At 43.3% G+C, this 24586-nt stretch overlaps 1 protein-coding gene across 4 annotated transcripts in view; it reads right to left on the reverse strand.

Annotated features, from left to right (window-relative positions):
* MYLK (myosin light chain kinase) overlaps nucleotides 1-24586 on the reverse strand; it is a 337126-nt gene that overhangs the window by 75575 nt on the left and 236965 nt on the right. For all 4 annotated transcript variants that reach the window (XM_006137678.4, XM_075933132.1, XM_006137677.4 and 1 more), the window contains 2 exons: nucleotides 14938-15054; nucleotides 13430-13516 (listed from right to left, as the gene is read on the reverse strand). In XM_006137678.4, coding sequence (XP_006137740.2) covers nucleotides 13430-13516; nucleotides 14938-15054 — 204 coding nt within the window. The remainder of the gene's footprint in view (nucleotides 1-13429; nucleotides 13517-14937; nucleotides 15055-24586) is intronic.

The following is a 24586-nucleotide window of genomic DNA, read 5'->3' on the forward strand; positions in this document are numbered from 1 at the left end:
TAGCTAAGTGATCTCACTAACTACACATGATAGTAAATCTCACATGAGTGACATCAGGGACTGTGGTGAACACGAATGAGCAGAATTTGTCAAATACTTTCCTGGGTTGAAGATATAGTTGCCAACTTTCACAAACCACAGTGCAAGGCAAGAAAGAGGAAAGGCTCAAGGGGTTTATCTAACATGATCTAAAATAAACTCTGTCTGATATATGCAAACAGTCACAGCATTAACTATATCCCGGCTAATAGGAAAGGTGATGAGTGGAATCATTTTTCTCTCTGAATTTTCTCATTTTTGTGAGATTCAGTCAGATCATACTTCACTAGACTTTTACTGGTTGCTAAGTGTCATTCTGTAGCTTTACACAGGCATGTACTTTCAGTGTATGTACTTATAGACATACACATATTAATACGCATCTATCACTTTCCTCTACCTACGATTTGCTAGTCACACAGTTCATGAAACAAGAATATCTAATCACCTCATTGCATATTATTCATTCATTCACAACTTAACCCAGTGATAGTTACGTCATCACTGGAAATGCTCAGCGTTTATACGTAAGTGAAGGTGTACAATGAACCACCATCTGCTAAATTTACACTACAAGTGAAACTAATGCACAATGTTTATCCCTGTGAGAATTTAGGGACATGCTCAGGCAGTTTAAAAGGCTCTCACATCAATGAGGAGATTTCCATACCAGCTGAGCAGAGAACATAAACCTATCAACCCACTCAGCTTGGATTGCTGTTTTTTTAGCGTAATGCACAGATGCTGGGAAAATCCTGAACATTACTTGTACTTAACAGAAAATGTGCAGATTGCCACTACATGTCATCAAAAGAACACAGACCGGGTAGGACTGCTGATCCTGAGCTTATTTTGCAAGCACAAATAGCCCTTGGCAGGAAGAAAAAGATGGGGCAAGTTGGGAGGCATGCGTGTGGGGGGGGGGGGGCTACATTTACTTCATTGTTCTTGGACCTCACCCTGAAACTCCAGCTCCCAAAAACAAATTTCTCTCAAATAGTTGCCAGAGACAGTTATAAAAAAAGAAGGCTAATAACCATGTTTACAAGTTCAAAATTATTGTTTTCGTTAAAATATTTGTGCCTCTTGGAAAATTTTAGTTATTTGGTTCAAGCTGCTTCCGCTGCTTAGAAAAGACAGTATGTCTCTCTCTTGATATTTACATTGAAAGGGACTGAGGCTGAGCACAAACTTAGAGGAGACAAAAGGACACAATATTCTCTCCCTAAGTGAATCAGCCTTCCAGAAATGACATAATGTAAACAGCGCCAGGCTGGTATTTACATAGCTTTATAGACAGATTTGCCTGTTAGGGAGTTTGTTTGAGCCTGCCGGAGGATATACATTGAAAGGGAAAGATTCCTCTGCAGAATGATATCTGTGGAACATTTGGTTGGGTTGTTTCCTTGGCCATGATGTTAAATTAATGGGAGCAGAGATGATTGGAAGCCTTTCTTTCTTTGTTGTTTCCCTTTTTAGGAATTTTACTAAAAATAGTCAGAGTTCCCCCCACACTCACCCGGAAACTGCTCTCTGCACAATCAGAGCCTTCATAAAATACCAAAGGAAAAGAAAATGTAACTGAAGCATGGACTGTTGGTCATCCAAGTGAAGTCTGCCCTTCATGCTGACCCCAAGAAAACATCATTATTTGGAACAGCTCTTTCAGTACATGCTTAATTCCCACTGACTTCAATGGGCCCGGAGCACATGCTTAAAATTAAAGACATGTTTAAGCGCTGCCCTGAATAGAGGTGGACTTCAGCACAGGCTGGAAGAGTACAGTGAGTATCCTTGTCATGTGGTCATATGCATCCAAGACCCACAGCAAGGAAGTATAGGACATATCTCTCCGCACAGATGGGCGGGACATAATCCAGTTGTGGCTCCGGGTGGGGAAGGAGCAGGGGCTATAGGCTTGAGACTCTCCATATCAGGAGCAAAGGGGTATGATGAAATATAAGCATGGATCCTTCCACATCCCCAACCTTATGATTATTTACAGCCACAATGCCTGCCCCAGGGTCCCTTCTGGAGCTGTCTAGGCTAGCCCTAGATACGGAAGAGTTTTTATATTGAAATATTATCTATGGTCCCTTACAGTGCATTAGCAATTATGCAGAACAGTAAAGAACAGAAATGAAAGCACTGGCAGGGAAACTCCACAGCAAATTAAGCAGAGTTATGGGGATAAAGAACTAGAGAAAGTGGTATGAAATACCCGGTATCTAATAGCTGGCCTTCTACCCCTTCATCAATTATCAACAAATACATACAAAAAGAAACATTAGACTTTCATTTCTTAAAATACAAAAGGTGGAATAGCCTTCTCTCTCTCCTACATCAGACATGCAAAAACATCACATTTTAAAATACAAAAATAGGCAGAGATGTATAAAAATAAGAGACAGAACTCAAACAGTAAGCATTATAACACTATCGTGGCTGACATCAGGAACTGGAACTGGGATCTCCTGAACTCACAACACAAGCAGCTAACAGTTTAAGCTAAAGACCCAAGCTTCTCTACTTTGGTCTCTAAGGCTACATCTACACTGCACAGTTATTTTGGAATAAACTGTTCTGGAATAGTTATTCTGAAATAGCTTTTTTCAAAATAGAACATCTACACTGCAGGGAATCCTCAAAATTAGTCTGAGGCAGGGGCTTCCCTAATGTAAATGTGCTATCTTGATTTAGAGCCTCAGGAGGAATAACTTAGCCCCTCACCAGGGCCATTCTATTTCAAAACAGCAGAAGTAGAGCATCTACACACACCTTATTTTGAAATAGCTCTTTTGGAATAGGCATTATTCTTCATAGAATGAGGCTTATAGAATTTGGAATAAGCTGTCCATTATTTTAAAATTATTTCGAAATAATGGAATACCCTTAAGGGTATGTTTACACAGCAGCATTATTTCAGAATAACTGACATTATTTCGAAATAAAAAGTGCATCAACACAGCAAGCCATTATTTTGAAATAATGTTGAGCTGGAGGACTTCTTAGTCCTATAACCCTCATTTCATGAGGAGTAAGGGAAGTCAAAGGAAGAGTGTTCTTCCTTCAACTTCCTGCTGTGTAAACAGCACCAAAAGCTGAGTTAAGCTATTTCGACTTCAGCTACACAATTGATATAGCTAAAGTTGTGTAGCTTAATTTAACAAAAAAAAATGGACAGAATAACTCATTTGTCATCCAGGCTAGCAATTAGTGAGGTATCACTTCTGATTCTGCAGATTCTATAATAGCTTTTTAAAATTTTCTCATTAAAAATGACTGACTGATTCAATGGAAAATCCCATATTTAGCTTCTAAAACATGTAAAGACACATCTATTTTTTTCCCTCCAACAGCCTCCCTTAAGGAATCTGGAGAAAGTCTCACAGATTTTTCCAGGAAAGAAAGAAGATACATTAACACACTCTGAGTCTCAATCACTCAGAAGATTAAATCTAGTAAGAGACATATACCCAGGGTAGATGAGAAGATTGGATCAAAACAGCTCTGAGAGGACAAGGGCTCTTGCTACAACATATTAAACCAAAGCTAATAAGTAGAAACCTAGCATGAAGTAGAAATATAGGCTTCTCAGGTCAGGGCCAATACCACTGAAATCAATGAGAATTTTACCACTGATTTCAGTAGGAGCAAGATTGAGAAGTTTGGGCTTTTGTGGTTTTCATGTTCCTCACATACCGTGAGCTTGTGAGTGCTTGCAACCCTCATCAACTTCAATTATGCAAGACTAGTGCTACGATGCCATAGCCACGCTTGCAGAATTAGGAGTTAAAGCCAAGTCCCTGAGTTGATATTTAAATTCCTAAGTGCTTGGGGCTTGATTTTAAAAAAAGCTGACCATTCAATTGCCCCGAGTGACTTCAGTGTGAGTAGCTAGGTGTTCAATATTTCCTGAGGAGTCTAAGGACAGATTTAGGAGCCCACCTTTAGGTTCCTGTTTTAGAAGACCTAGTCTGATTTATGCTTCTGTTTGATGCTAACATTCTCATGTGCTTCCTAGATTATTTCACTCAAAATTTACAGTAGCACCTCCTTGATTTAGCCCCATGTTGCAAAAAATATATTTCTGGACAGATGCTCCCATTTTTCTCCATGTAAGACAATTAATAAAAGTCATTCCTCTTCTGGCAATGTGCAGTTATGTAGGATGGACCTAAAAGCAAAGCTCATGGAAAATACTGTTCCTTGCCAATGTTCACTCAATTAGAAAATGTCAGTATGGTATAAACTGTAAAGTTACCTGGCAGGGATTCAAGTAGCATACCTGACATAAGTTAGATAGCGGTGAACTAGGCACCAAGGAGGAATAACTTATACAATAGAGGACTATTTCTCTGTTGTTTTATATATACATTAACTGGATTTTTTTTATTGTAAACTAAGGCATCACTTAAAGATTCAACAAGCTGAGTCTCTTATGTCCTTTTATTTCAGCTAGTTTATGTTTGACTGATTCTCAGTTTCACAACACTGTTTGTCATGTATCCCAACCCAGGTGTGCCAAATTGAAACTTCAGCTCCAAATGCCTTGAGCTTTGGGAGAGTTCAGGTCCAGATCAGAATGCTATGGCTCAGTCCTCTTTATTTGTGTATACTAATGAAGCAGATTTTAGCTGCACTTGGGAACAAATTCAGATCCCCTGTCTTGGAGGAAAGAGGCTTCCCAGGCCAATGGAATTGGTTATTCCAACATACAAGGTAGGATGCTCAACGCTTTGCAACTACTGCACAGAACATAGCCCTGCTTTTGGGAACTCTATGTGGCAGACTGCAACTGGTGGGGCATGAACATCCTGGGAAAAGGGGACAGTGAGGGAAGTGGCTTGTAACACCTTCCTTGGACCTTTAAAATGCTCCCACTACTTGGGGAGTGAGGATTATCTTCACAGTAACAGAGTCTCCATCCCTTCCTTTATCTGCCTAGTGCCTGGGCCAGTTACTTGGACAGAGCATACAATTTACTCTTTAGAGCAAAATTCTGCATCCATTTTTGATACCAAGGTCTCTGTTAACACATTTGGTACTCTCTAACCACACAGATATCCCATTCTGTCAGGAGGAGATCACTGCCTGCTGAAACAGTAAATTACTGGGTTGGAAATTTGTCCTGCCTAATTTTGTCCTAACCTGGGGATATCTGATTTCTCAGATCGGATTCATTTCTCCCACTGCACAAGAAGAGGAAAGAATAACTGACTGTAACTAGGCAAATTTTATATAGAGAAAAAAGAGCTTGAAAGAGTGTTACAGCAAATGGATGTGGAAGCACTTCATTTTATAAGGGAGAAAAATGCATTAGTGGCCATTGTTTGTACTTACACTATAGTAATAACTCGCAAATGTTGTCATTCCATGCTGACAAGGAACAGATAAGAGTGAATAAACTGAAGTGTTTTATGATTTGATTATATACCTCCCAAACCAGACACGTCAAGTCTGGAAATTAATGTGACATTTACCTAAAATGGCTGAGAGAGACTTGACTTCTCAGACATGGTTGAAGAGCAACTAACAGAATGGTGTGCTAATCACTTGGTCATCAATAGCTGATTTTCCCACAGTAATTAAAATGCTCTGAATCCTCCCTGCTCTGGAGAGAAGTATGCAATGTGATGAAAAACCTGTGACATTTATATTTATGATATAATCTTCCAATGGTGCTGCTGCTCAGCATTCCATCCAGGCAACAGTGATGCTGGGAAATCAGATCTAGTAAGGTTAGTAGCAGAGGATTTGTTCTGGATAGTGTCGTGATGACATTTTGTTAACAACTGTCAGCAAACAAATGTTGTGCTTTCTTTTGATGTGAAATCAAACAGATTTCATGTAGTAGCAGGATACCAAATATACTTATTTATAACTCAATAAATAAATAAACAATCAAAACCAGTACACACAATATGTGTCACAATACAATGCATTTTCACTGAGCAGAGGGAAAAGTTGCACCTGATATGATTAATCTCAGGGTACGTCTAGACTACATTCCTCTGTCGCCAGAGGCATGTAGATTAGGCTACCAGACATAGTAAAATGAAGCGGCGATTTAAATAATCGCCACTTCATTTAAATTTATATGGCTGCCGCGCTGAGCCGCCAAACAGCTGATCAGCTGTTTGTCGGCTCAGTGCGATAGTCTGGACGCACGGGTGTCGACATCAAAGGTATATGTCGACCACCCAGGTAAACCTTATCCCAGGAGGCTTACCTGGGTGGTCGACAAATACCTTTGATGTCGACACCCGCGCGTCCAGACTATCACGCTGAGCCAACAAACAGCTGATTAGCTGTTTGTCGGCTCAGCGCGGCAGCCATGTAAATGTAAATGAAGCGGCGATTATTTAAATCGCCGCTTCATTTCACTATGTCTGGTAGCCTAATCTACATGCCTCTGGCGACAGAGGCATGTAGTCTAGACGTACCCTCAGTGTTAGATCATTCCTTGAACATGTACTGTGTAAATGGGAATTAGAGATGTAACACATGCTATTGGCATGGGAGAACCCAGTACAGTTAACTGGAATTTACTTCATCTGCTGATAAGAGTTAGAAACCTCTGTAATATTAAAGCAGTGCAGTGAAATATGCCTACAGAATACATCAGGCATTTATTTCAGGACACGAATATGTCATTCTTCTCATACACTTTGGTTTAGAAGGGGTTACATTCTAGACCATTTCAGTGTGAATTAGTACCTGAATTACTTGTGACCTGCATGTAGCTTGTTCCCACTATAACAGAGTTGTATTGTTGCACTATTACGGCCTGGTTCAGTCAGAAACCTCTGTAACAGCTTCTGGCTGTTGTCAGGCACTTATTTTTGGTTGATTTTTTTGGTATTTCATAAAGGACGTGTTTTGAGAGAGCAAAGTCAGCCCTGAAAAGCAGCTCTGGGACAAGAGCTATTTTTCATAACATTTTAATCAGCTCACTCAGAGCCACTGTGATATAGTGAGCTAAGTGAACACAGACTTGGGAGTTAGGAAACTTGGCTTCTAAGTCCCACTTTTGCTACTGGATCATTTTGTGCTCTTTGGCAAGTCACTTAAGCCACTTCTTTCTCTTTAAAAGAAACTAGGGTTTTTTACACCCTACGTAGGGCACCTTAAAGGAGCCTCAATTTTAGTGAATCCTGGGTAATCACCAGGGTTCCCTATAAGGCGTGCACCTGCAGAGGCATGAACCAAGAATTTGAGGCCTGCCCACCTCCTCAGCAGAGACACGCACTGGCTGCTCGGCTGCTCCGGGGTGGGACTGCATATGGGGCAGTTGTCCTGCCCCAGGAGCAACTGGGCTGCCACCACACAGCCCTAGCCCCAGCTTTAGCCCTTCCCCAGCACTGGAGCTGTGGCCAGAGCAAGCTGTGTGGTGGGCAGCGGTAGCTGCTCCAGTGGCGGCTGCTCTGCATGGTGGGCAGCTGCTCTGGCGGCCGGGGCCTGAGCTGCCACATGATAGGCGGTGGCGGCAGCTATTTGGGAAGGGTGGAGTGCAGCAAGTGGCTGGTGGGTAGGGATCCTAGGAAGGGGACAGGAAGAGGGGGCGCAAGGGCATAACCTTAGGTAGAGTGGAGATGGGATCCTGGGGCAAAGCACCACCAGGGAAAATAAAATTAAGTGCCTAGATACTGTACCATCATAGTCATACTTTTTACAAGACTACAATGGATTTTGTGACCTTGTGAAGTTGGTATCCTTTGAAAAATCATAATTTGCTAAATTTTATTTTCCTGGTAAAAATAAATCTGTTGACATTGTATGTAGTTATACAATTCTTCTGTATGATGTTTCTAAGACCTATTCCAAATCTGAGGAAGCAGCCTAGACCAGTTCCTCAGAAACAAAGAACTAGCCAGCAGCTCAGCCAGCTATCTGCACAGTGAAAGAGATGGTCACCAGATTAAGCAGCCATTTTTTGGTACACAGAAGAGGGTGAGTGAGAAATGTTATACCGTGGCAGACAGACTTGCTGTAATTGAACCCAACAGGAAATGATTCTCATAGAAAAGAAAGGTTATAAGAAGGGACAACACAGGACACAAGTCACCTTGCTCCCCATATCTCTACTCATGGCATCAACAAGGTTTGAAAACAGAAGGAGGAAATTGAACTGGGGGGGAAGGTCCTGGCTGAACGATCCAGCCAGACAGCTGTGAACATATGGCAAGAGAAATCCTGTTGCCTTAAGTTCACTTAGCTTCATTAAATAGGTCTTAGCTTGTGTTTTACTTTATTTCTTTGTAACCAATTCTGACTTTTTTTCCCCTTGTTACTTGTAAGCACTTAAAATCTATCTTTCTGTAGTTAACATACTTGTTTTATTTTTTTAAGGAGTATGTTAAGCCAGTATATTTGGATTGAAATATTTAGGACCCTCCATTTGAGGTAATAGGGGCTGTGTATATAATTTTTTTAATTAATGAAATGACAAATTGTCTATGAGCTTGACTTGTCCTAGAGGGAACTGGGCAGTGCAGGACGCACATTTCTGGGGACAGGCCTGGGACTGGGAATTTGCTGGTGTCAATAAAAGTCAGCAGTGCCTGGCTAGCATACTCATATCACTCACCTGGGTGTGATTTTGCATGCTGTGTATGAACAAGCCAGGAGTGGTTGTCCTCACAGCAAAGAAGTGTAAAAGTCCCCCTCCTGCCAAGCTGAACAATTGAGGGGACACAGCTGTTCAACCGTCCAGACTGGACCCTGGCGAATGTCACAAGCACACAGGACAAATATAATGCTTTATCTCCTCCAAGTTTGGATGCTTCTAGTAATGGAGAGCTCAGCTCAGTTTTTTGGAGATTAGTTTGAATTATATTGTGAGCTCACTGATAGCAAAGACAAACTGTCCTTCTGCATTCATAGGATATGTCTACACTTGCACCCTAGTTAGAACTAGGGATGCAAATGCAGGCATTCGAAATAGTCAACGAAGCGAGGATTTAAATATCCCGCGCTTCATTAGCATGATCTCGCCAGCGCGCTAGTTTGAATCACAGCTGATTTGAACCAGGAAGTGCGCGCTGGGACGCGTTAGTTCGAACCAAGCCCCTTGGTTCGAACTAATGTTACTCCTCAAAAAATGAAAAGTAACTCCAAAAAATGAGAAGTAACTCCAAAAAATAGGGGCAGTGCAGTAGGAGCCTGGAATCAGCTGGAGTCCCCCAGACTCCATGCAGCGCTGGCCCTTTGAAACACAGGCGCTGCCCCTACACAGTCTGGGATTAGCTGGGAACTCCAGCTGATCCCGGGCTCCATGCGGTGGTGTCCCTTGGAAACGCCACCACAGCATTTCAAAGGGGCAGCCCAATGCGGAGCCCAGCATCAGCTGAGGATTCCAGCTGATCCCAGGCTCCTGCAGAGCTGCTGCTGCCCCTTAGACATGCTGCAGCGGCGGCACTTCCAAGGGGCAGCACTGCATGGAGCCAGGGTCAGCTGGGGACTCCAACTGATCCTGGGCTCCTGCGCTGCTGCCCCTAGCATAGCATTTCAAAGGGGTAGCTGCTCCTGGGCTCCCGCAGTTCTGTCTCTCTGAAACACTGCGGCAGTGTTTCAAAGGGGTAGCGCATGCGATTAATCGTGATTAAATTTTTTAATCATGCAATTAATTGCAATTAATTTTTTAAATTGCTTGACAGCCCTATTCTAAAACATTGGGGAGATAGGCCGAGATTTTCAAAGGCATAATCTGGACACCCAACTCCCATTCATTTTAATGGGAATTAGTCGTCCGCATCTTTTTTTTGGTGGCCTCCCAATTGCACAGTGATGTATTAGTGGTGAGAATTACTAATTCTGCATTTCAGTTGCAGAGGTATGATGCCTAAGAAGATGGCCCACACATTATCATTGACAATGTGACTGCAAGGCAAGGAACTGTACTAAATTCTACAAGCATCCTATTCTCCAGGATCTTGTGTGCTTATTGACATGTGTATGGAGGGAATGTAATACATCACTATTCTGATCTGGTCGTATTTTACAGGTTAGCATTTTCTCAGGTAATGACAAACCAAAGCTGGAGGTAGAGAAGAATCAAATGAATGGCTCTTGTCCAAGGTGCATGGGGAACCCAGGACACTCACTTTGAAGCCTCTTTTTAAGTCAAATTATGAGATGCTTCAGGTTGAGGATAGTCAATGACATTGGCCAATGGTAGCACTCTGAGCAAATGGCATATCAGCAATATTAAAAATATCATTGGTTGCCTAGTCTAATGGGTTTTTTTTCCTGAAACACTGGGCTGGGATTGAGTTAAATTCTGGATCTTGGACAAGCATAGTTTTTCATTCCACAAGTGCTGCAATGCCAAGAGAAACAAAGCTTCCTTTATAATCTTTAGCCCAGGAGTTATGGTGTTCTAGGATCGAGGACAGGGGAGAGCAAATACTGATCCTGCCAGGGATAACTCCTGGTGGGCACCACCACTGTATTTACCTGCATCTCCACCAGTACAGGCGATTGCAGCTCCCATTGGTCAGGGATCACTGTTCCCAGACAATGGGAGCTTCAGGAAGTGGTGTCCTGGTCTGTGCTGCCTCCTGGAGCTCCAGTTGGCTGGGAACAGTAATACATGGCCAACAGGAGCTGCAAACATTTGTAACTATAGAGGTGCAGGTACATAAGGGGTACGTCTAAACTACATGGCTCCGTCGATGAAGCCATGTAGATTAGTTTACTCGGCAAAGGGAAATGAAGCGGCGATTTAAATAATCGCCACTTCATTTAAATAAAAATGGCTGCCACGTTGTGCCAATCAGCTGTTTGTCTGCACAGCGCGGCAGTCTAGATGGGGATCTGTCGACCCCAGAACCCTTCGTCGGCAGATCCTGCAAGCCTTGTTTCACGAGGCATAAATGATCTGATGACAAAGGGTTCAGGGGTCGGCAGATCCCCATCTAGACTGCCGCACTGTGCCGACAAACAGCAGATCGGCACAGTGCGGCGGCCATTTTGATTTAAATGAAGTGGTGATTATTTAAATCGCCGCTTCATTTCCCTTTGTTGTTCTGCCTAATCTACATGGCTCCGTCGATGGAGCCTTGTAGTTTAGACACACCCATAGTGGCGGCGGCCTGCCCAGGGCTAACTCTGGCAAACCACCACTGTTTTATTGCCTACTATGATCTAGGAGACCTAGAATTCTTTATTCTGCCTGATGTTTATAAGAGATTGGAAGTCGGATCTCCTGTACTGAAGGAGCGTGCCCTTGCCACCTGACTGTAGGATATTTTGGTATGGGTCTGTCTCAATCTCTCCTATTGACACTCTTCCACTTTATATAAATAAATAGTCATTGGTACAGGGATGAGAACTTGAGTGTCCCTAAACAAGTATCCTAAACACCAGGTTACAATGTCATGCTTACTCTTGCTTTCCCCGACCAAATGTTATTGTCATCACAAAGGGCTATTAATTGTCAGTGTGAATGACAATTATAATCAGTGGACCACAAATCCACTTATCAAAGCTACTAGGTAATTTGTTATGTTCAGACACAGACATTCACATAAAACTGGACTAACAAATACATTTCCCTTTGAAATGAAGGGGTTTTTAACATTCATTTTCAATAAAATTTCATGTAAACCCATTTTCTAACAATGCATTCAACAAAGAGTTAATTCAAACATACAGCTGCAAGCAGGACGCAGATAGCCTACTATCGTATTATGATGGCAATAATCTAGGGAAGAGGAGGTGATATGGGCCAAAAGAGATCAGAGAACCGCTTGACCCCTATTTAGATAGGGGCCTTTTACTTGACTGGCATTCTTGAAGAGATCCCACTATTGAAAAAGTGACCCTTTGACAAGGCTCTCTCTCACACACAACCCATTAAGTCTATTGTCTTTCAGATGGCAAGGATTCTTACTAGTACATTGGCTGGGAGGGATTTCAGCTCACATCTGAAATGGTAAACACTATTAAACTGGTTTTGTATATTAAGTATGTCACCAATGACACACAAACAGGAATGTCAAGAAGATGAGTACACACCCTCTGTGAGACTTAAGCTGAGCTGTTCAAAGCTGCCAAAGGGGATCTGAACATCCAATTCCTCATAATTTTTTTTCTACTGAAGATAAAATATAAGCTAATTGCCCCTCTTAACACTTACTATTTCCCTTAAGGTCATATATTCAGATATTCAGCTGGTGTAAATCAGTGAGAGTCCACTGGGCACCCAGATCAGGACTGCACACTAGAGGAAAGATCCTCAAGTTGTTGTGCTTTGGTAGGTATAGCATAACGTACAAGTCACCTTTAAAGAAGATGAACATGCATATCTGTAGGCAGGGAGCAGCATTTACTGTACATTTTTAGGATTCACAGTGTGTATCATGACAAAACATCTTGAGGTTGCATGGTAAATAACAGCCTTGTTATGCATCAACAATCCAAAGGGCTTGGATTCATACAGTGCAGTATCAAATTGTATTGGGTAAGTTTACAATAAGCAGTAAATACTCCAGTTATCAGAAAATAAGACTTTTTAAAAACAGATGATTATATTGTTTTGTGGCTCCATTAGAAATGTGTTAAACAGGGAAACCTTTTAAAGAAAGACACACAATTTCTCCATTTAAAAAGAATCCTCTCTACAGCTTCTTTAAGATCTAATATATTACAGTGTATGCAATTTAGGTTCCTTTCAGAGAGCTATCTCTGTGTTAGGACATCACTATTGCTACTCGTTCCTTTAAATGCAGTAGTGCCAATTGGAATGACATACTGTATATTAACTGACTTTAATGTTTAATTCAGAAAGCATTTTTCTTCTTAGTCCTGCTTATATAGGCAGAGTTGCAAGTGTAATGTTACTACAGACACTATGGACTTTTTCCAGAGTATGGCTAGTGACAATTGTCATTTCAATTAATACCAAGAAACCGAACCTTATTAGCTTAAAATAAAAAGTGCACAAACCCCACAATCCAACTCAAATGGAGAAAAACAGCAGACTATGATACAGATGACATTTTATTCAGGTTTTAGGGTCACCAGCAATATCCTCTTTTCTCCATATAAGAAATACAGCGTATCTTGCGTCTGCAATGATAGTAACCCTCTTGAGAATTTCCAAGTTCCTTTTAGAAAGCAGGCAGAAAGGGATCTGTGTGGTAAGTTTACTGCCTCATGATGGGAACTGAGAACTGAGTAGGATGTGTCTGAACTTACAGGGTTGCCTCTTCCATTTTCCCTAAGGTACAAATTCTCAATTCACATGACCTGCATGGAAGGGTTAAGAAAACAATACAAGTTGCCTGCCTTCAATACAGTGTCTGTACAGTCAGAAAGAACCACCGAATCCCAAGCACTCATGACTTCAGTGAAAAGGAAACTGTTAAATCACTACATCACTTACTCTCTGTTGTGAATACTGGGGGAAGCGAGCTCTTTGGCTTTTTAGTCTTCTTCTCAGCAGACTTTGGGATTTTTGTAGGTGAGGGATCTGAAATTAAAACAAAAGTAAAAATAAAGTATTCATTTTACTTAAGAACTGAGGAGCAGGAAGATATCCTCCAGTCATCATTAATTTCATTTTGGACTTTGTGCAAAGGTGGGGGGAAACTGTTGGCTTGCCCATTGTTTACACAAGATTCACTGCTCACAGTTGCTGGGGAATGCCAAGCTCCAAAGAGGAGAGGAATGCGAACTGCCGTTCAGAAGCAGCGGCACTTGGAACTGGATGAAGCAGATATAGTTGACTGCTCTAGTTAAAGGGGATACTGACAAGAATGACAGGTCTTTCTTAACCTGTGAGAAGGGGGGAGAGCTGTGCCTCAGCTGCTCTCTGCACAGCTCAGGAAGATGAGTGCAAAGGGGGCTTTTAGCCAAAGAAACTCTGTTCTCCTATACATGGACTGACAGAATGTAGAGAACTTAGGCAAATCCTTATAAGTCTGACAACACTTTTATAGCAGTGTTTCTCAAATTATAGCAATCCAAGGACCCCTGTTTTGATTTACAAATTTTCAGGGACCCCCCCCCCGGCCCGGCCCTTTCACTGGGCCCTGCCCCCCACTTACTCCATGTCCCCTCCCTTTGCTCTCCTCCACCCTCACCTACTTTCACCAGGCTGGGACAGGGTTGGTCTACAGAAGATGGGTGAGGGCCCTGAGGAAAGGCCTCAAATGAAGGGTTTGGGGTGTAGGTGAGGGTGCTGGATTGAGACATAAGGTTGGGGTGTTGGCTTCAGGAGAAAGTTGGGGCATAGGAGGTGACTCTGGACTGGGGCAGGAGTGCAAGGAGGGGTGAAGGCTCTGGTTGGGTTTGTATGCTCTGGAAAGAAACTGGAGATCAGGGGTTCAGGATATCGGAGTGGGTTCTGAGAGCGGAAAGGTCTGTGGCCTTTAGATGCATGGGCTACCATGCGCTGCCCTAGTACCCTCTGAGTCTGCTTCTGCAGCTCCCCTTGGTCACGGTTTCTGCCCAATCGGAGCTGTGGAGCCTCCTGGCTGACTGTATGCGTAGGGGCTACAGACAGCTGCTGGCCACTTCTGGGAGTTGTGTGGAACCAGAGCAGATAAGCCTGCCTTAGACCTAGGCCACAGGAGGAGCTGATCAGCAGGGCCCCTGGACCCCTTGGAGTTGTCCACAGGTCTCAGTCTGAGAAACCTTGTTCTGTACTAACTGCTCCAAAACCATTTTAGAAACCCAGTGGGAAGCAGGAGCATGGAGAGATTACATCCCACAGAAGGCCCAGCGCTCAGCTTCCTGTTGGTTTTCTACTCAGGCTATTTGCAGTGGGGACTGGGTACCATTTGATTCACGTAGAAAGAAAGCAGACAACTATTTTTTTTGTTACAGAAAGAGCAGCTATGGAAAGAGGAAGTTTTACAGAAGGAATTTCCGTATTAGGAGAGTACTTACCATCCACCAACACTGTGCAAGCACATTCGGCTCTTCCTACTGCATTCTCAGCTATGCATTTGTACTGGCCCACATCTTCAGGCAAGGCCTTGTCAATGGTGAGGGAGCACAGTGACCCTAATGCAAAGGGAAGACAGGTCAGAGGGACATCGCATTTTGCTCAGAGCACTGCTAGCAGTGATGGAGCAGCATGGTTGAACTATACTGCCCATACAGGCAGTCCCCAACTTACACGGATCTGACTTATGTCGGATCCGCACTTACGAACAGGGCTTTTCTCGCCCCGGAGCTCACGGGCGGCGGGTCACCACCCGTGTCCTCCGGGGCGAGAAAAGCTTCTCCCGGTCTCCCTGGTCTTCTGGGGGGGTCCAGCAAAGCCGCTGGACCCCCCCAGCAGACCAAGGACACCCGAGCAAAGCCGCCCAGGCGGTGGCTTTGCTCTGGTGTCCCTGGTTTGTTGGGGGGGGGTCCAGCGGCTTTGCTGGACTCCCCCAGCAGACCAGGGGGACAGGAGCAAAGCCGCGAAGCACGCCCGCAGTGGGACAGCCCGGGTGCGCTTGGGCTGTCCCGCTGCGGGCGTGCTCCGCAGCTTTGCTCTCCGTCTCCCTGGTCTGCAGGGAAACGGGGAGCAAAGCCTTGGAGCACGCCCGCAGCGGGACAGCCCGGGCGCGCTTGGGCTGTCCCGCTGCAGGCGTGCTCCGCGGCTTTGCTCCCTGTCTCCCTGGTCTGACCAGCAGACCAGGGAGATGGGGAGCAAAGCCTCGGAGCACGCCAGCAGTGGGACAGCCGTGGCGCGCCTGGACTGTCCCGCTGCCCGCGTGCTCTGCGGCTTTGCTCCGCGTCTCCCAGGTCAGCAGACCAGGGAGACGGAGCAAAGCCGTAGAGGACTTGGGCGGTCCCACCACCCCCGTCTCCCTGGTCTGCTGGGGGGGGGGGGGTGCAGCTAGTGCCCCCCCCCCAGCAGACCAGGCTTTTCTTGCCTACCCCTGGGGTAGAGCAGCTGGGGGCTGCCGGGTTGGTCCCGCAGCGCCACTCCGGACCAACCCGGCAGCACCCCAGCTGCTCTGCCCCAGGCGTCCTGATTCAGCCACTTCTGGTCAGTTTCAGCAGCGGCTGAATCAGGACGCCTGGGGCAGAGCAGCTGGGGTGCTGCTGGGTTGCTCCAGGAGCACCAAGGAGCCGCGCTACTGGAGCAACCCAGCAGCACCCCAGCTGCTCTGCCCCAGGCGTCCCCAAGTCAGCCGCTGCTGAAACTGACCAGCGGCTGACTACAGGAAGCCTGAGGCAGAGTTGCTCTGCCCCAGGCTTCCTGGAATCAGCCGCTGATCAGTTTCAGCAGCAGCTGACTTGGGGACGCCTGGGTTTCTTAAGTTGAATCTGTATGTAAGTCAGAACTGGCATCCAGATTCAGCCGCGGTTGAAACTGATCAGTTTCAGCAGTGGCTGATGCCAGTTCCGACTTACATACAGATTCAACTTAAGAACAAACCTACAGTCCCTATCTTGTACGTAACCCGGGGACTGCCTGTACTGAGTTCTGCAGCTCCATTAATGCTGATGGTGTCTCTATGCTAGAAGATATGTTTAATTAAACTAGAATGGAAATTGCCAAATGCACTGTTGTGATGGACATCTTATATATGAAGGCTGAAATAAGTAAATGACTTTAGATTCTCAAAGCAGCATTTAGGCACCTAAAATGGATTTTTGGTACAGATGCATTTGACAGCCAGGTACAAATCTTTGTTCATAAAAATAATGATTTGTACTACAGCAGCACCTACAGCCCCAACTGAGATTGGCGCCAGACTGTGTGATGTGTTGAACAGCCATATAACCAAGAAATGGTCCTTGCCCCAATGAGAGTACAGTCAAAGGCAACAGAACCTCTGCACATTTTTCAGATACATGCTTTTGGTTTGGTCTCATCTCAGAACCCAGGGGTGAGACTGGGTAACCAAAACAGACTCCTAAGCTTAAATATGACACTCCAAAAGTCATTTTCATTTTGTTGGCATGGCTGAAAAAAGAAGTGTAATGGTCTCTCTCTCTCTCTCTCTCTAAAAAAAATAGAAGGCCAATACGTCAGCACTTTCGAAGATATTGCTGTAGCAAATGCATTCCTAGAAAATGTGTAAGATTTGGTTTCAAACAAGTCACAGGGACACAATGCAGGATTCTGCTTCAGTTGTGTTGGAACCATGGAATTCTGACCCCAGGGAAACAAATTTCCGTTTAAAACTTGCTATTCTTCTGTGAACCAAGAGTCTGATTCCACTAGTTGGAGGCTGTACCAATGACTTACTCAGTCCAGCTCTGGGCACATCCTCTCTTTCCCCACAGTTCATCTCCTGCTTTGGAGCTTTTTGAGTAACTTAGCCCCCTTGCTAAAGCAAAATCCAAACACAAAGGAACATGTTTTTCAGGTGAAAAAAAGGGCTTGCTTCTTTCCTTCCTCTCTCTGGGTATGTCTCATTCCAGGAGGAATAACAGGCAGTTCGAACTAGGGCTTTAATTCAAACTACCGGGTCCCTGCCACGTGTAGATGCCGGCAGTTAGTCCAGACTTGTAAATTTCAAAAATGGCGACCGGACGGGAAGATGCAAATCAAGCACGGGATATTTAAATCCCGGGCTTGATTTGCAACTTCGAATGCCTACATTAGCCTCCCTAGTTCGAACTAGGGGGCTAGTGTAGACATACCCTCTTTGGGTAGCAAAGCCTGGGCCCCTAAACATACTCTGGAACAAATTCTGGGCATCCAGCCCAACTAGGGTTGCCAGGTGTCCAGTATTGACCCGGACAGTCTGGTATTTTTGGCTCCTGTCCGGTAAAAAATTCAGAGAATACCAGACACCTGAGATGTCCGGTATTTTCTGAATTTTTCCTCGGCCAAGAGGCGAAAATGCTGGGCACCTGGCAACCCTACAAACACTCAGCACCCAGCGTCTCCCTCCTCCCCCAAACCTCCCTCTGGATCCCAACCCCCCCAGCTCCCTGACCCCAACCCCCATGCTTACCTGGTTCCCCAAGGCCGCCAGTACAAAATGGCTGCCAGCCAAAAGACCTAGGGACCTAGGGGACAAGTCCTTTTTTTTTTTTTTTTTTTTTGTGCTCAACAACTTTGGTCTCCCTCCCCTTTTTTCCCCCTTCAACAGAATTTTTTCCCATTTTTTGGAGGGGAGGGGAGGTATTTGGTATTTTTGTTTCAACCATCTGGCAACCCTAAGCCCAACAGTGCTTTATTGTTGAAGCCTCTTCTGTCCTCTATTTATCACTCCAGGGGCCACAGGTTTTTCTTCCTCTTAGGCCTCTCCAACTCACTTGCACCTCTGATTATCTTCTCATGCCCTAGCACCTCCTATTGGTCAGTCTCTCTTTGGGTTAAAAACAGGTTGCTTATCTCCCAGCTGGCCTGCCTCTTGGTCACAAACTTCCCTATCACATTACTCTCAGGATCTGAGAAGGATTTTCACAGGCGATACTGAGCCCAGACTCCCTTAAAAGTTATCAACTGACCCTGTGACAGGAATATGAGAGAAGAATACAAAGTCCCCCAAGAGATACATAAAGATCTTACAGCTGAACTCTTCGTATAGAAAAAAATTCCCTTCATAAAAGGGTATATCATTATCTGAGGCAAAACGAAATATAACGAGACTATTCTCAACTCAACTGTTTTGTCAGACAAGCATGAGAAGGAGGCCAGAATTTTTTTTTTTATTTTCAGCTAAATTGAGGAAATGGATTAAAATGTGATTTTTCCCTCCCTAAGGAACAATATGAAAATTCTTTATGCTGAGAGAGACTGACCTTCTTGGTCACATAGTATTGGCTCTGCCATTCATGGAAAAAGAAATGCCTTACAAAACAGGTTTGAATTAAAAATGCAACAAGAACAGCTAATGAAGAAGTACCATTTAAAAAATGCCCTTACAGGCCGCTTGCAAAGAAAGCAATATTTTCTGGTTCATAGAGTCTGAGTGTATATTAAGACTAATTTTAAATAACTCATATGGTTCTACAGCTTTCATCAAGAAGAAAATATATTAGCTCACAAAACCACCATTATTTGAACTTAAACTAGGAAACAGACACATACAAGGTAGATTGTTAGACATCTTACTAAAACCGAATCCAGTTAGTTGTGTAGGACAATGAAAATATGCCATTTGCCATTTAGAAAGTTAATTCTTTAAGAAAAAATGCTTCCCTATTCAACATTCGAATAGAAAGACCCTGCCACAGCCAACAGATCATTCCTCGTTATTACAGTAACAGTTACAAACAAATCCTCAGGGTTTCTAGTAGCAATTCTGCATAAGCCACACGGGATACAACAATCTTTGTTAAAACGTCTTTAAAATCCAGCCCTCGTATGGCTAGAGGGAAATGCTTTTGTTGCACCAACTTTCAGTCTCACAGCAACTGAAAAATAGGTAGTCATAGCCTTCATAAGTGATGAGCTTTAGGGTCAATGAAAGAGTTGATTTAAACTGATATGTCATTCACATAGCTGCTCAATAGCTCTGAGATGCGTCAGCTGCTTCCTTCATCTGAGCTGGCTAAACAGAAAAGCCCAGAGCTGTCAGTTTAAACATCAACATTGTTAACTATTTCACAGCTCATCATTTTAGTTGCAAATATCTATGTTATTATGAGCAGTTCTAGGATTCTGGCTAGAGCTTATTTAAATGTACTGAATGCAGAGTGGGTTCCAGGTTTATTGCATGAATTAGCATGAGTGTTATATCTCCTGCTCATTACTTTTCACTTAATACAGCCCAGCAAATAAATGGAGTAAAAGTACATACTCACATAGGGCTGTAACAAAGAGCCACCTTTCCTCATAGTGAGTAGTACCTTACTCTATAATAACACCTAGCTCATGGAATAAGGTGCTACTAAGTGAGAGTAAGGACATGGCACATAGAAGCAAAGTTTCCTTGCTTGCTGTAAATTCCCTACAGGCTGGGGTCCCATTGCACCAGTCATTGTACAAACACAGTGAGAGATAGCCATGGTCCCAAAAAGCTTTCAATCTAGACACATTAGCTAAAGGGTGGGAGGAGAAAGAGATGCATATGAAGTGACTTGTCCAAGGTCACAAAAGTCAATGGCAGGGCTGGGAACAGAATCTAGACCTTTAGAATCCCAGTTCAGTGCCCCATCCCCTAGATCACACACCTCTTTTATAAACTAATTTAACTACTGTGTATTACATATATTGTCCTGGAAAGTACTTTCTTATTTAGTGTCTAGGTCTTGGTCTGCCCCCTCTTTCCTTACAGAATTCAACATTGAATATTTATATGATCATTATCTACAAAAACAACTTATTGGGTTCAATGGGGACCAAAAAAAAAAAAAAAAAAAAACCCCAAACAATAAAACTTAAAACTTTCCCAAAAGCCTTTTTTCAGTGATCATGGGCTATATCAGTTCCCCGGGCTAGGAGGCCAAATGTCTTTCAATGAAGTATTTGGTATTTCCTCTGTAAAAGCCCTTCCTGACCTTCTGAACAGAGATTATTTTCTCATAGTTCTGAAAAAGCTCAGCCTGGTGATTCCAACTGGGTATTTTGAATCTTGGCACCTCATAAATCCCTGCTGAGTGAACAACTTCACAATGAATTCTGTCCTGCTCAGATCTGTTTGCCGTAATCAGCCAAATGACAACACCGTGATATTCACACATCAGCCACTGAGGACAGTGCACACAGAAGAGAGCTCAGCTCCTACATATACTCAGACATTTTCAGAGACTACCACTGGGACCTCTGCAGTAATACTGTGGCAGGATTAAGGAAGATGTAAGAAGCTCAAAACAGTTTATACGAGGTTCAAGTTTAAACACAAAAACACTTTCTGGAGTTTTGGGCCTATTTCATGATTTTGTGGTTTAATCTAAATAATATAAATTTAACAAAATACCTCTGGCTACTGCAACACTTGCATGAAACTCTACAGTCAGCAAGCTCTAGAACACAAAACGGATATGCAAACCAACAAACAACACCTCTTGTGTCTAATTCCTGATTCCCTATGGGAGTAAACTCAAATCAGATGATGCTCTTGTTCATCCATTAGTAACTAAGGAAGGTGTTAAATATCATCCACTAGGGTCAACATTTCACAATCAGCAAGCTGTTTTGCTGAGGGGATCTCTGTAATGAGTATGTTCATTTTTAATAAATATCTCATAATGAGGAAATACCACAAGAGTGGAAGAGTCTTTTTCACCTTTGTGTTAGTATGGTTAAAATGGTATTGGGATTACAACAATGTGTTTCAATGTTTCTGGTCACTTAGGGTGTGTCTAGACAGTGGCACCATTTCAAGATACTTCCAGTATCCTGCAATAGCATTTTCCACATCTTGACTGCACGCCAGTTATTTTGAAATAGCTTTCAAAATAACGGGTGTGCTATTCCGATGTCCCTGTAAACCTCATTCCATGAGGATTAAAAAACGTTTCAGAATAGCGGTTTATTTCAAAATTTGGCTCTGTGTAAATAAGCGTATTTGAAATTAACTTGAAATAAGCTACGCAATTTGCATAGCTCAAATTGCATAGCTTATTTCGAATTAAGGGTGCAATGTAGACACACCCTTAGAACAGGAAGTAACATGAATCTTTTGTGACCTTTGGTGCATATCAACCAACCAGAATTAAGGCCAGGTTGCCTGGGTGGCAAGATAGATGGGAATTCCATAGGGGAATATTAGCAACTCCATGGTGAGACTGGAATGCTGCTTAAGAAGTTCACATTTGTTACTGGGATGAAATCTAGTTACAGAACATACCACAAGTTTGGATTCTCTGCCCTTCTTTTTGACAGTCTGCTTTGTGGTTGGCACTCAGAGTTATGAACCACTCCAGAGAGCGTGCCAGGGTCATTCCACAGTGGTAGTGGTGCACTTAGGCAGAAATGGCAGAGTACAGTAAATCAGAATTTAATTAAAAAGGCAAATCTCCCAGCTCTGACAGACACATTTGGCATCGCTCTTCTCCAACAGTGACTCCACTTCAATGTTCCTTTCAACACCTTCTCCCATAATAATCTCTGTGTCTTGGGATTATTAGTAGTATTGTGGTAGCACTTAGGAACCCTCATCATGGACTGAGACCTCAGTGCACTATATTAACAGAACAAAAAGAAAATCCCTCCCCCAAATAGCTTACAATCAAAGTAATTTTGTTCCCTGCTGTTGCTCTCAATCCAGCATCCAAAATGTCCATCTAGGATCCAACTTTCAAATTTCCCTTAACTCACCTCAGAAAAAAGGGAGCGTACTCACATTTTAACAAGAACTAAAATCAAATGTCTCTTAACTAGACACATGTACTTATGTCTAACCTGAGTAACATTGTTCCCCTCCTGAGTATCTTTTCTTTTCTATCATTTCTTATTTATAAGTTATGACAGACCAAGAGCAGTGCCCGTCCCAAATGCTAAGACAACTGGACCTTTGACAGTACAAACTGTAATTCTGAAAACTAAACCCACTGTGACCTCCACCATATGCAAATAGCAGCCAGTCAAATCAGTTTGTAAAAGAAAAATTGGAGCCCCTATCTCAGCCTTCCATGATAATTATACCTCACATATCCAATGCATCCATCCCTAAGAAAATAAACCTTGTAGCTTGTTCTTTGGGGAAGCATTCCTTTAACAGCATTCCCTTAACAGGGAGTTAGCATGAGGGTTCCTATGCTGAATAAAAAAAATATAATCAGTGAGGACATTAACAGCTGTGATGCTGGGATGGAAGATGGAAGGAGGAGACAGTGTTCTTAGATACAGCATGCTGGGATTGTTAGATAGTGTCCAATATTAAGAACGAGTAGTCCTGTGGCACCTTACATAACAGTTAGTTAAACTGTTAGCTCTCTAAGGTGTCACGGGCCTCCTCGTTGTTTCTGCAGATAACATGGCTACTCCTCAGAGATTTCTGTCCAATATTTGGCTGACCAGACTCTGGATTTTAGTAGCTAACAGGGACTTTAAACTAGAGAGGTACGTATTTTGGAAGCCTTATTTAATAGTCAGACTGGGACAAAGTTACGTACTGAATAAGGAAGGCTAGGACCTAAAGAGCTTTCCTAGAACAAAGTGCTATCTTGTTGCTGGAGACGTCAGAATAAGAAATGAGATTTGACATTTATGTTCTGGTTTGTAAACCTCTAAGGCGGTGGTGGGTAACCTACAGTCCATGGGCCACAGGCAGCCCTTTGGAATTTTATTTGTGGCTCAGAATACATTTTGTTTACTGTTGTCCACAGGGTTGCCAGATTTTGTTGGTTTCCATGTGCATACTTTTTTTTTCCTACCGGTGCCATTAAAGTGACATGCATGTAAAGGGCACGTTAAGTGAGGTGTGTATTGATTGCACACAGCATTGACTGTGAGAGCCATGATGTCTTTCTACATCCAATCAAAGTGCTGTTAGGGTACGTCAACACAGAATAACTAACATTATTTGAAATAACAAAATGACATCTACACAGGAAGCCATTATTTCTAAATAATGTCGAGATGGAGGACTTCTTACTCCAACTCCTATGATCCTCATTTCATGAGGAGTAAGGGAAGTCAAAGGAAGAGTGTTCTTCCTTTGACTTCCTGCTGTGTAGACAATGCCAAAAGCCGAATTAAGTTATTTTTACTTCAGCTACGCAATTGACGGAGCTGAAGTTGCATAGCTTAATTCGACTTTTGCCCTGAAGTGTAGATGTGCCCTTGCAGTTCCGTTGGCACACCCTGCGAATTCTAGGCAATTAGGAAAATTACCCTATCCTGGGAGACTGTCTTGGTTAATGCAATCTTGTGGCCAACAGAGGAAGGAGGACCACTCCTGCGGCCCACTCACTAGCCTAGGTTGCCCATCACTGCTCTAAGGTCTGGGAAAGTTTTGATCCGGATTCCAAGCTTTACATCTTGGGACCATCATTCCTGCCTGCTGGTGGGATGACTTAGTTAAGGAGGGCTTATGAGGTTAGTCTCTTCAAAGAGGAAGGACACATATCAGCAAAAGAGTGTTTAACAGAGAAAAGGGCTTATGAGAGAGAGAGAGAGAGAGAGAGAGAGAGAGAGAGAGAGAGAGTGTGTGTGTGTGTGTGTGTGTGTGTGTGTGTGTGTGTGTGTGTGTGTGTGTGTGTGTATACACTTTTAAACCTGCAATTCCTAAACAAATAAATAGTTGGTATATTGCAGGTGGCCAGGTTACTTTACTTTCCAGTGGTAAGTTTGGCTACATGGTAGGTCACATAACTAAAGTAAAGCTGTAGCCTCTTTGGCTTTCCAATAATGTTGGAGTGTTTTAATTTGGTTTCTAAAGAGCAAAAATGTGGCTCTGTGCCAGGTTCATGTGTCACTGACGCTGCATACTTTGTGAGCAATGAACCCCATCAACAAGAACAGGTGTGTGCAATGCAAAAGGGCAGGTAAAGGTCTCTCTCCCTTCTGGCAGCAGTTATTCCAGTGCAGTCTTAGATCCATTAACTAGGTGTGTGCCACTTCTGTCAGCTTCACAATGAAGCATCAGGATCCGTGGGATATATTTTATGGGATTCCTTTTTAGAGATCTTTTTCTACCCCCGACAGCTATCATCTAAAATGTCACCATCCAGTCTCAGGGCAATATAC

This window comes from Pelodiscus sinensis, chromosome 7, assembly GCF_049634645.1.
Source record: "Pelodiscus sinensis isolate JC-2024 chromosome 7, ASM4963464v1, whole genome shotgun sequence".
In the NCBI taxonomy this organism is placed as follows: domain Eukaryota; kingdom Metazoa; phylum Chordata; order Testudines; family Trionychidae; genus Pelodiscus; species Pelodiscus sinensis.